General features: G+C 29.0%; 1 protein-coding gene across 1 annotated transcript; it reads left to right on the top strand.

The window, feature by feature from the left end:
• The first annotated feature begins 2,543 nt into the window (after positions 1–2,543).
• LOC123216035 (protein JINGUBANG) lies at positions 2,544–4,048 on the top strand. The gene has a single exon (XM_044636386.1). The coding sequence runs from the start codon at positions 2,629–2,631 to the stop codon at positions 3,895–3,897; it is 1,269 nt and encodes a 422-aa protein (XP_044492321.1). The 5' UTR covers positions 2,544–2,628; the 3' UTR covers positions 3,898–4,048.
• The last annotated feature ends 10,372 nt before the right edge of the window (positions 4,049–14,420 follow it).

Raw genomic sequence — 14,420 nt, 5'->3', positions numbered from 1 at the left:
GCACAGTTCAATTTGATATAGCGGGAGAGTTTTTTCAAACCAAACAGAAAAAAATAATTTGAAAAATTTACAAACCAAACCAAACAATTTTAGGTTTCAAACAAAATCAAGCTGAAAAAATACAGTTTGCTCAGTATTTATGATATACAATATGTATTTTATAATACGATACGATATAAATAATAAATGATACGTATCATAAAATGTATCAAATTAATATGATACAGTAAATATATCATATGATAAATAAATATAAAATATTTAATAAAATTAATAAAATTATAGTTTTCTAAAACATAATATAAATATGTAAAATAAATATTAAAAAATATAATATACATTTAAATAAAATGACAAAATAAATATGCAAAAAACAAGTTGTGCACTTAATTACTTATTGGTAAATTCTGTCAAATATAGTTATATATATACATATATATATATATATATATATATATATATACATACACGTGGTTTACAGTTTGTCTTAGTTTGAAAATCATCCAAACTATAACCTAAACTGAAAAAATAGTTTAAAAAATTTTCAATCCAAACAAAACTAAACTGTAATTTTAAATGATTCGATTTAATTTTATAATTTTAAACGATATTATTTTAATACATGTTATTCAAAACAAAATTATTTTATATCAAACTTTATATATTTGTAAGTTTAATAAGTCAAACACCCATAAAACTTGAATTAAAAAATATTAAATTTTTAAGTTTAAACTCAAACTCACTTAAATTAAGCGTATTTTAATTGAACTCAAATTTAAAATCGCACCGACTCAACTCAAATCCAACCATATTTATAAGTAAATATTGCTTAATTTTTTCATAATAATTATTTAAGAGCTTACATTATCCGTGTTATTGAGCTCTCAAGATTCTTCTATTGGCAGCTTCGCCAAGCGCAACACTTGTCTTTTCGCTTCAATTTCATTGGCTATAGAGGGCCATGAACCTTCTAGTTCCGATGTGGTTGTTATCCTTTGTTGGTTTCAATTGCAATTATTTATGGTTATTATATATATATATATATATATATATATATATATTTATATAAATTAAGATGATAATATCTAATTAAATATTTTTTAAATGAAAAAAAATAATTATATCATTCAATAACAAAATACTAAATCTGTATTAATAAATTTATTTAATTTATTTTTACACTTAATTTTATTCATTATCTAATACAAGTAAAGGTAGATGTATGGATACAATTCAATTCCATAGCAATTGGCATGTAGTGGCAACCACATGAAGCTCGTGCTTAGATACCGCATTATCACTAATAATGCATCAATTCAATGCGGCGGCAACCACATGAAGCTCGTGGTTAGATACCGCATGGAACTGGCTGGGGCTGAGCCTCTGTGGCTCATTTCTGTCTCTTGGTAGAATGGGTCCAAAATTTTCCCAGGCTTAAAGATGGAATTAGCACACAGCAGCCAACTGTTATACAAATTGTACCGTACTTTCACAATGTCAAGTATAACTCCCTTGTGTGACCAATAAGTTATGACACGAGTAATTAACATTATAGTATTATTCTTAAAGCAAAGGGTTTAATCATAATATTTAAGAAGATTAATTTATAAACTAAATAAAAGCTGGCCGTAATCCTTTTCTACAGCTGTGTTATTTCTTAGAAGACTTTTCATTTACCTGCCTCAACTCAGGCCACCGAAGCGACAACTGACAAGTTAATTGGACATGAGATTAAGCACAACAAGATAAGGTCCTTAAGTTTGATTCAGACCGTTCTCAAATCAGCATCACTCATCCGGTCTGGTTTTATTTCACACGTGTCAAAGTACATAGCACTAAACTGCTACAGTATGAGCAGAAATTGCCGAAATGCGTAATAAATTATGCAGACCCACCAATTTCCAGATAGTGATACATAGGAGGAGTGGGGTTGTCTTAATAATTCATAGCATTAGTAGTGGAACCAGTTACTTCATTAATTTATTGTTTAATTAGTTCAATCAATCAGTTTAAACCTAAATTACTATAATTAAATAAATAATCATAATAAGTTAAATTAATATTTCTTAAAAATATACAATTACTAAATTAATTAACATGAGTGTCATTTATAAAAAATTCTCAAATGTCCCACTATAAAGGATTAATATGGCTTTAAATTTATTTATTTATCTAATAATACAATGCACAATATTAGAGTATAAATAATTCATATAAACTACATTTAATTTATTATAAGTTCTTGATTCCAAATTTTAATAGCACAAACTATTTTTACATTTAGAACCAAGTACGGGAATTGTTATAAACTTAATTTTCTATATTTCTCTTATAATTAGTTTTAACCCATTTTTCCATAGGTTAATAATTAGATAAAAACTGGATCAGGTTACAATCTGGTTCTTAGTTGAATTAATTGAACTGACTAATCAGATCCGGTTTTCAAAATACTGCTCCAAGCCTTGATGGTTGAATATGTAATTGTCAACTTTGATCGAGCAAAAGATGTAATTTAATTGGTTTTGGCTTATATTATTTTTGGGTATACTTCTCTATTTATACCTGTTATGCTTATGAAATGCGCCATGCTAGTAAACTAGAAAATTTTCGTATTGAAGCAAGAAAACAATGGGACTTCTTCCATGTCTTTGTCCTTTGCCTTGCCAGACAATTTCAGAATCTCCATCTAAATTTCAATATAATTGCCTTCAATCAGATTCGTCAACCTCTTCCCTGTCCTCTCAGCCGAGTCTACCATCTGTTCCTTCCCTCACCTCGCCCTTTCAACAACATGAACAACCCCCAGCTACCCACCACCACTGCCTAGCCAGCCTCAGCGCCCACTCCTCCTATGTATCCTCTCTCGCTGTAGCCGGAAAATTCCTATTCACCGGTTCTTCAAACAGCGAGATCCGAGCTTGGAGCCTAGTTCCTACTGAGGAGACTTCAACTTATAACTTAGTAGCCACGGGCAATGGCGCCGCTGTCAAGTCCCTGGTTGTCTTGGGTGATAAGCTCTTCAGTGCCCACCAAGATCACAAAATCCGCATATGGAAAATCAATAACAATACTTCGGAAAAAAGATACGAAAGCATAGCCTCGCTTCCCACAATAAATGACCGTTTCATTAGATGCTTCTCCGCTGACAATTACGTACAGGTGAGGCGACACAAGAAGCGCACGTGGGTACATCACGTTGATACTGTATCGGCACTTGTGATTTCCAGAGGTGGTCCTCTTCTCTATTCCGCTTCATGGGATCGAACGTTCAAAATTTGGCGAACAACCGATTTCAGGTGTTTGGAATCTGTCAAGAATGCTCACGACGACGCCATCAATGCTTTAGTAGTATCCGATGATGGGTTTATTTACACAGGTTCAGCGGACAAGAAAATAAAGGTATGGAAAAAGCATGCAGAAGAGAAAAAACATTCACTTGTCGCGACTTTAGAGAAACACAAGTCAGCTGTTAATGCTTTAGCACTTAGTTCTGACGGGTCTGTACTGTATTCCGGTGCATGCGATCGGTCTATTTTGGTATGGGAAAGAGATTATAATGTTACAGGCAATGGCGGTGAACATATGGTGTTGAAGGGCGCCCTTAGAGGGCATAATAAAGCGATCCTGTGCTTAGCGGCTCTTTCGAGTTTGGTTTGCAGTGGATCAGCTGATAATACAATTAGGATTTGGAAAAGAGGAAATGAGAAGGGTTATTCTTGTTTAGCTGTTCTGGAAGGCCACAAAAGGCCGGTTAAGTGTTTGACAGCGGTGGTTGATAGAGATAATGTAATTGAAAATTCTGAGACCGGTACCTCTTATCTGGTTTATAGCGGCGGTTTGGATTGTGACATTAAGATCTGGCAAATATGGGTTCCAATATTTCTTCAAAACTTATAGCATATTGATGTTTTGGCGATCCTCTGTGTGTGTTTATATACCGTAAAATTTTTCTTCTTTTCTTTTCTTCCTTTCTGTAAATCATCATTCTATGCGCTAGATTGAATTGTATTAGTCTTTGTATACATCTAATACTCTGATGGTTGATTCACTGTGATTCTGGCCACAGCAACGCTCCCTTGGTTTCATTTATTTGAATATAGAGTTTAAATGTGTTGACCTGAAATTTCGTACATCAATAAGACATTCATAAGACTAGAGCTTGCACAACCAGATGAGAATAGCTATTAGAATTAGTGAAGTAATTTCACATCATCTATGTGAGTTGAAGTAATGACTGTAAGACTCTATAAGTGAGTAACGAAATTAAATTTATTTTTAACATGGCTTAACTTCTTGTTTGAAAATCTATATTTATCGTTATATTATTTATATTATTAAAAAAAATTATAAAAAGTGTTGATAACTGGTACAAGAAGATTATTGATAGCTCTTACTTTTATATAACCTTTTATATTTATAAGACAAGGTAGCATTATAATTTTTATATGTTACATCTACTAAATTTGAATTTAACTTCTTTTCTAATTCATGTGGAAATAAGATAATCATATAATCTTGATTTGGTAAGAGATTATTTTTAAAGAATGGGCACAAATATAAGAGAGGAACATCTTTTGGTAAGTCATTTCCTCTAGGCAAAGGGCTTCTACTCACATGTTAGGTTGATCTATGTGTAAACTATCCATGTAGCTTTAGCTGCTTTAGAGTGACTTGTCATTTTATGATGACTTGTTGTCTTTTTGGTATCGTTTTATGAGTTTGGTTAAGAATGAGTTTTACTGTATAACAAATGTCTCTAATTTCTAGAGTAAGAGTAAAATTTTAAAAAAAATTTTCTTTTTATACAAATGAACGATATGTGGTCTTTTTCTGTATATCGTGAAACTAAGATTTTTGCTTATGCATTTAATATGTTGTATGTTTCATATCATGCACCTATAATGGCAGTTTAGATCATTATGTGTTTTGGTTGAACACATTTCATGTGCATTGTCAGATCAATGACATGTGCCATAATTTTTTTTAGCAATAATTGCTTCTAGTTTGGTTTCACATTGCCTATAAAGATGAATTTATACTTTACTCTCTTTTTCCATAGAATTTCTGGATATTCTTAACTCTTTAATATTCTTTGAATTCTCTGATAATGAGAGCTTATTCTTTGCGCAATTCCAAAGGATTTACTCCACGAACCATTGAGACAGTGCATTTTTTTCTAACTTTATAGAATGCACTTTTTGTGAGGTTTATGCTAGAAAATCTAACCAATTGATTTCTACGTATTTATTAGACCTTATTTTTCTATTTACAAATATGAGGGCAATAAGATCTGGCCTTCTTCAGCTTCTTAGAATAATGAGAAGGAGAGGCTTGAAGTTTAGTCCTCATTCTAAAGGGACATCTATAGGAGTCTTTCCACCCACTTACCAGTTTCACAATAGGTAAGGAAAAAGTGACCCCTAAAAGGTCACAACTTTATGATATTCTTCATGTAATCACTAAGGGTAGTCTCATATAGGCTACTCACATTTTAGAAACATGTTCTTCTTTCTTTTGCTTCTTGACTTCACGATGTCAAGCCATTTGTTAGGATTAGCTTTGATTTCATCGTGGTGGCATCAATGGTAAGGAAGTGTATCTCAAAAAACACTTGAACATGAGTTTGTTTTTTTCAAATAATAAACAGAAGATAAAAGAGATATATCTTTTGGTACTTCATGATCTTCAACCCAGGGGTTTTTACTTACCCATATATCAAGTTTTGCATGTAAAGGATATATCTAATCGCTATCTCGTTTCAGAGTGGCTTGTTGTCTTATGATAACTTATTACCTTTTGGATGTTGTTTCATAATTTTGATTAAAAGAAAAAGTTTTATTGTGTAACAACCTACATACTAGTTAGTAAATTATCAACAAATTCTTTGGAAGTAGAAGTTCTCTCTGGAATTTTAGTTTACACTGTGAAGCCATTGGCAAAGAGAGTTCCATAAGATGTTTTTTTTTTTTAAATCAACAATTACCACTCGGTATTTGTATTAAAAATTAGTGTCACTATCCAAGTGTTTCTTATTTCATTTGCTTTACATGACAGGAGACCTAACTTCATCAAAGAAAGGCGCATCTTATATGTATAATTAATGTTATATCTTATCCTGAACCTGACCTTACTTGTCCTGTTCTTTTAATGGCAGCGGGCAGCCGAATTTAACTTTTGTTTCTAAATTACATGTATGCATGCAGCCTCTATAATTGCCGGCGGGCCATTCTTAAGAAAATATAATTATATATTACAAAGACAAAGAAAACACTTTTTCCTGACGGTCCTTCATATTTATGGGTCTTCTTCATGATACATGGGCAGAAGAAGCATAACAGATTTTGATTTACATTTTTTTAAAGAAATCATGATAACCTAATTTTAGTTGAATAGTGGGATCATTGAGGACTAATTATAAGACAATTTATACGAATTGTGCTGGTGTACATTGACATCAATATGCATGATGGATGTGTATGCCAATGGGTGCAGTTTAGCCTAATCATGAACTGCCATTAACTAATACTATGCAAAGTACCAAAATATAATGGGTCACAACTATTTCAATGTTCCTTATCTGTAAAAATGTTCGATGCATGCAACTTTGATCCTTTCATGCATATCTCTTACCACATAATGGAATTGGCGTCGTTTTGAATTGATGATAATACAAACATTGCAAGAACTAGACCACTAAGGGAAAAAAATTGTTTGCAAGAAAATTTACGTAGTACAGTCATAGTCAGATTATCTTATAACTATGTGATGCTGCTGGCAGAAGAAACAAAATGTAATATAAGGTTTCAGTTTCAGCACACTGCTTAAAATTCATCTGTCATTCTCCTTAGGAAAGAATTCACTGACTCAAATGACAAGGAAGTAAAAGATGAGGAATCCTATTCCAATTAGATTATTTATTTGGGTTGAATTAACCCGTTCGAGTAAACAAATTTCAGATCTAATAACTTATCCCGTAATCATTGCACCAATACTTTAAAGATTTAGTCTTAATATAGCGTACTCAAAGTCTCAAATCTAAATTCAATCACTTAAAAGTTCCAGATGCCTTACCATTCCAGTTATCACTTTTGGCCAGTAATGGCATTTTTTTTTTGGAAAGAATGCACAAGCACGAAACCAGCTGATCACGTAGTTGTCAAATCGTTTCCAAGTTGCATGCCCCACTCTCATCACCACCGGAACAACTATTCAACCAGTCTCTTGACATCTTTCTAACCTTCTAGATGAAAATTCTTTTGACACATGTCTTGGAAAATTCAAAATCATCAGCATATCAGGGAGAAGTATGCACGTTTTATTCTATTTAATCTCGTCTATAAATTTAATATGACTAGTACTGATGACTACCCTTCCATAACTATCTATCTATCTATTTATCTATACATGTCAATTATCAAATTACTCCATAATTTCAGGAATACTTTCTCTAATGCCAATGCAGCTATGTGATGATAAATATATCTATAAACTATCATATCTTTGGATTAGAGTAATATCCGATCATGTGTTTTATAGATTTTCTGCTTAATTTATTAGAAGTGGAGCGGGAGTTAGGTTTAAAGCCATCCCAAGCCTTAATCAAATCCATCTTTGTATTCTTAAGATGTGGAGATCTGACTTTGGGAGACAAGGGTTAGTAATCTCCTCGAAGATATATATAGATATATAAATATAAAATTACACAAAGATGATAAACATTCTCATGTCTCATTTTAATTTATTATATATTCTTGAAAAAAAGCCTAACTTTGACCTATTACCACGTTTAAAAAGTGTGTTGTAAAAGAGATACTCATCTCATTGATCTCTGCCAATATCAGTTGTCATTTATTCATAACTTGCAGATTCACATCAGGATGACAAAATTCTTTAATCATAACCTGTAACATAAGTTAGCTTTATGTTAATGTGTGATGGAAAGGAAATGAAATGAAAATATCCAACTGATAAAAGACATTTACCGAAGACCTAATACAATAACTGCAACTAACTCTGTATCATTGAGCCCATTCAAAGAAGGCTTGAATAGGATGGCGGTATCCTATATAAAATTACTTATGTACTATATTGCTGTATCTAATCTGTACATTATGCCCTTCCGGAGCTAATCAAAATGATCATAACATGAGATTAATACCGTCATGATTTAAACCCATGGAGGGGCTGCTTGAATGATGAGAACAAAAGATTACTACGATAATTTTGATATTATTTGGTTTGGTTTGTAAATAATAAAAAATTATTATAATAATTTATTATCAAGATAATCGTAATTTTCCTAAAATTTTATTGTTATTAATTTTTTGAAGACAAAAATATTAACATCTCGAATTAGTACAACAAGTAAGATAAATAATATTTTAAAATAATTATATTAAAAAATATTTAAATAAAATAATACTTAGATATTCTTTTATTATATTTAATTAAATATAATAATTATTTATAACTATTAGTTTTTATCGAACATGGTAATATCTTATAGGCCATTGAACTAAATCACACTTATGGGTTCTTAATCTCCAATGTTTTAACATGAATAAAGTTTGATAAGTTTGAGGTGAAGTAACCCAAAAATATGAGTCAAGAAGAAAGTTAACTATGAAAATCCTGGGTGGCGATTGTTTAGTGGATGATAATAGGACCCGAAAAGGAACCGTTTAAATTTTAAACTCAAAACTCAAAACAAAAAATTATCTTTCCATATTTTTAAATATATAATTATGTGTATAAATAATATATTATTATATAATTATATATTATTTTATTTTTAATTTAAAATCACTTAATTATATAATAATATATAATTTATATATTTAATTATATATTAAAAAATATATACATATAATTTTATTTTTAAAAAAATCCTTCTTAACCATGTATACGAGACAAGGCTCAAAAAATCAAATACTTTCAAAATGATATAGAATTAAATCTAGAACTCAATATACATGTGGCTATAAATTGTACATTAATTAGTTAGCCGTCAACTTCTACCATTATTAGCTGGGACGGCCAAGCATTTAATTCAATTAAATACAATTTATCCCCGTCTGCTGCGGTTAGGTTCAAATCAAATCAAATTTAAACTTATTTAAACTTAAATTCAACTCAATTTGTATATAGTAAAACTAAAATTTATAAAAGTCAAACTCGAACTTAGTTCAAATTCAGTTTGACTTATTTTAAGTTCAAATTTTTAACTATTTTATTATTAAAACTATTTCATTTTAATATATATTAGTCGAAACAACATCATTTTGTATTAAAATTTTTAATTAAAAATTTTGATGAGTAGCTTGAGCTCGAGCTCTACTGAGCTTGTATAAGACTGACTCGTTTTGAACTTATTCAAATCAAATTCGAATGGATTCAATTCGAATCCAATCCTATTATCGCCAACCTTTCGATAAAACTCTACACTTTAAATCTGATCAATTTTTAAGTATTTTCTGTAATATCTTACACCTAAAACAAGAAAGTTGAAATATTGTAAACTCTATTAATAAATAAATATGAACCAAATCATATCATAACAGGTCTTTTATCCATTATTAAATTTGAATATATAAAATTAATATATTATAGGTCAAATAATAGTAATCGTAAAGTTTAAGGGTTAGAACTTAATTACTGGAAGTTTGATTAGAGTTTAAATGCAGAATAAATGAATCACCTCCAGTTATCCATAAAATGGTAAATTTAGATTTATGATAATATACTTTAATATTTAGGAATATATATTAAAAATATTTATAAGTCTAATTAATATATAATAAATGATTGGGAAAAAAATTGTGAATACATTAAATTAAAGGGTGAATTATATAAAGAGATGTGACATGTCTCATAAAAAGAGACATTTTTCATAAACTTGATGGAATATTCAAACCCTAGTCATCCCCTTCCTTTTGAATGAGAGAATTTTCTCTTAAAATTTCGTAGCATCATTCACCCAAAATTAAGGTGATTTAGTGATCACATGAGCCCCAAAGGAATCTTAGCACTTTTATATATTTATGGTTGTCTTTTTATGGACAAATAGAAACCCTATTAATTTGTAGGGAGTTATGGACAAATTTAAATGAACGTGAGCCAACATGAAAGAGCATTCAAATGCAAGTTTGTTTGCAAAATATGGAATGAATCTTCAAATTTGTTTGACATTTCATGTACTTTACCCTAAGCTTGTCCTAAGTTTTTGCATCCTACACAACTGAAAACACCTCAAATCTCTTCAATCCCAACAAAATTATGCTCTTCCCCAATTGGTATAATTTTATACACGAAGTGGGAGAAATCTATAAACTATTAAATATCATTCTTCATTTCATGTATTTTTTTCTCACTTTGCATACAAAATTTAGTCAATCTCATGTATTTGTAACCTATCCAACCAAAAAGAATTCAAATCTCTTCAATAACATGCCTTTTCCTTGGTGTAATTGTTTTATGCGAAGTGGGGAAAATACACAAACTATTGAATAGCATTTGATAGTTTGCATATTTTCCCAACTTCGCATAAAAACATTAAGTTAATTCCATGAATTTGATTGATGCACAACCCAAAACAATTTTTTTTTAAAAAATTTTAATCTCAACAACATTCACAAAATCAGTCACCAAAACACCAAAATCTATCAAAATCATCCAATAAACCTAAACCCTAACTTCTTTAATTAACCTTAAAATTTATATTTCAAACCAATAGTTAAGAATATATTACCACAATATAACATGATAAAATTGATAAATAATTTTTTCCATTTATAGACTAAAAATAAAAGAAAAATGCATATTGTAGAAGAACATTAGTGACTTTTATTTTCCGGAGAAGAAAGACAAACAAAAAAAACCTTTGAAATACACAATAAATCTTCGAGCATAAGGGCGATTTATTTAAAATGGTTGGACTTTGTTTGAAATCCAAATTGGAAAAAGTAATGTTATGTGTATTCAATTTTAAGTATTTAATTAGGTATTCAATGTTATATCATTATGTATTTAAATGTTATTTAATTTTTAATTTAAAATTAATCAATTAAATAATGTCGTATCATCTGAATTGGATGCTTTAAACTAAATGCACATAATTTTAGTTAATTGAAAAAGTTGAAATTATTATTTTTTTTTAAATGGTGGAGAATAGGGGAAAGTTCAGTCCATATATTGGGGGTAACTTCGTCTAGTAACAACTAATGGTTACCTAAGTATAAAAACGCTAGATGTGGTCATTAATTGTATAAAACCTTTACAAGTTTATTTTAATTAACTTTTTTTTTTTTCTATTTTTCACGCTCTTTTTATGTTTTGAAAAATGAAAATTAGTATACAGTGGGCCGAACATTTTGAAGGCCCAAACATTGCATTGGGGAAGTAGTTGCATTGTTTTATTGTTAGCAAAGAAGGAATCAAGTCAACCGTAACGCCATCTTGTTCGGTGAAATATATCTCATAGTAGTGTTTTGTTTATAATTTTTATGTATAATTTTATATATAAATAATAATAATATATTATTATGTAATTAAATAATTAAAAATTAAAGATAAAATGATATTTAATTATAAATAAAATAATATTGTATATCTAATGCCTTGTTATTATCATCAGCCACAAGATTTCCAACTTTGACACAACATTCCCATTCAAATTTGAATCGCACGGCAAATCCCCTTTGTTGATGTGATGTTATCGTGTTCCGTTGAACAGCCAAAAATTTTCATAACCAAAACTTTTCACAACTTTTTTAAGGAAGGTAAATATTTTCCATCAATTATAATTATGCTTCCTTTTTCAAAATAGGTCAAAAACTATTTCCCCCTTAATTTTGATAAAATAATTTTTTTATTCATTAATCTTAAAAATTCATTTACCCACTTATCATACAATTATGCTAGCGAAATTACTAAATTATACAATCTCAACATCAAATCGTGTCGGCTCTTCAATCATGTGGGCGTCAAATATCTCATCCTTTCACACTGTAAAATTTAGACACATTTTTCTCTCTTCAATATCAAAGAGTCATCTCCTCTAACACTAAGTAGACTAAAATCCTTCTAAAAAAATCAAATCTTTCATGGTGAATTTTGTTGCCCACACTAATGCAAGATTCTCATTCTCTCGTTTGCCCTTAAAGTAATTAATTATTAACATGATTAAAAAGAATCACACAAATTATCTCTACCCTATACAAATTATTTTTCTGTGAAACGGTGACATTTTTAGTAGCTTCCATCATTTTGAGACTTAGTGTTTGATTTATACAAATGCTTAGGGCTTCCAATTAAGGTTGTTGATGAGAAGGTAAACCTTCAAACTCATCTTTGTCTAAGTAATCAAACTTATAGGCAATGAGAGTTGTGATTGAGAACTTGAATATGTGGGAGTTGGGTTAGGGTTTGGATTCAAATCCTATGGGGGATTTGGGGAATCAAGTTTGGTTATGATGGTCGTGATTGATAGAGTTGAGGTGGAATGAGACTAGGTTAAAAGGAGATCGATGTCTTAATAAAGTGAGTCAAGGTCAAGCGACTCATCCTTTAGAACATCGTATTTAATATTAAAGCTTTCAAAGTGGAAATTAAAAGCAAGGAAGAGATTGAAAGAGAAAGAGAAATAGTGAGAGGAGATTGTGAGTCTTCATTATATTGAAGAAGATTGAGAGAATCTGAGTTATAGTTGATTCAAAGAAAAAATTATTAACATGCTAAATTTTAAGTAGAAGAAGAAGAAGAAGGAAGGTGGAAACGAAATCAGTGAGAGAGAGGAAGGGATGGTAACAAGAATATGAAATATATATATATATATATATACTTATAATAAATATCAATTTAGATATCAATTATATAATAAAAAATTATCAGTATTACACAAATTAATACATGTTATAAGTTTGCATAATTATATTTATATGAGAGAATAAAATAGGATAAATACAAAATATATTGATATATAAGGGGGAAAATCATATCTTTTAAATATTTCTTGAATTATCATTTTTCAAATTTTAATAAAATTATTTATTTTGTCATTTCACGCGATAAGTTTCATTAACCGAAATAAATAATAATTAAACAAATCAACATTTTAAACTTAGTTCATGGAAGTTTGGGTGAAAAATGGTTGTTTTGCCTTCAAAATATTCCTTATTATAAACATTACCTGCAATCTATAATCATTATCTAATTTTTAGTTTATTTGCAATCTGCTTGTGTTTTTATTTATTTATTAAACTATTTTCAGTCACGTCAGTTTTACTAAATTAATTAAGGAAAATTATTTTAATAATCCTTGCTTATCAATTGTCAAAAGATGCGGGCTTCTAAAGGAGTTTTGGGCAAAAGCAAATGGATGGGAGGTGGAGCCGGCGGTGGCTGGCTCCCTAGGGCTTAAGTATTGGAAGGAAATCATAAGTGATTGATTTCAAAGATTGTCGCTTTTTGTTTGCCCCATAAAATGGAATCATAATCATTACATTGAACAAATCACATAAAATCAGCACCCTCCAAGTAAACTTTTATTTCCCTGTCTATTACTCTAAACAATGTGTTGTTATCAGTCAGTGTTTTTACCGTTTCACCCATAGCCATCGGTATATAATACATATTTTATTATCCTTTATAAATAAATAAATATATATATATATATATATATAAATAGATTTTTATATTAATAATATGTTTTAAATTTAAAAATTTTTAAAATTTTAAAGATATTAATAATATGTTTTAAATTAATAATATATCAATTAGATTTTTTATTATTTTATTTTTAAAAAATCATATTATATGATATAATATTTAATTTATTATATATAAAAATAGATTTTTTTTATATATAATATAATATATAATTAGACTACTATAATTCTACTCTTTCTGAAAAAATGAATTGGAGTATTAGGGCTAAATTTCCTCTGCTGAGTTCAAGAGTGAATGCCGGTCTTTTTTCAAATTATTTTTCTATGCAAAAGATAATTTTTCCTTTTCAAATGAAAAAATAACTTTTTTTGTCTTTAGTCGAAATTACTATTAACCAAAGTATTTTTATTAATTTATAAAATATATAAATATTATAAAATTAATATCATCTTCACTTTTAAAGTGCAAATAAATTATATTTTTTAAATTAACCTTTATCTTTAATTGAAAAAGTCAAACTTTTACTGTAAATTCAATTATTCTTGTAATTTTTTATTGTATTAAATACAACTGAAATTAAAGATCTACTCAAAATCACATTGAAATAATATGTTTAAGTCGAAATCAAATCATATTAATACGATTCTAACTATAATTATGTCATTTCAATACCACTCATATTAGAATTATATTGAATTATATTAAATCGCATTAATATAATATGATTTCAGCCATCATTGATGTCATTGATGATT

This window comes from Mangifera indica, chromosome 5, assembly GCF_011075055.1.
Source record: "Mangifera indica cultivar Alphonso chromosome 5, CATAS_Mindica_2.1, whole genome shotgun sequence".
NCBI lineage: Eukaryota > Viridiplantae > Streptophyta > Magnoliopsida > Sapindales > Anacardiaceae > Mangifera > Mangifera indica.
The sequence above is the reverse complement of the archived record's forward strand: the minus strand, read 5'-3'. Positions and strand labels throughout refer to the sequence as shown.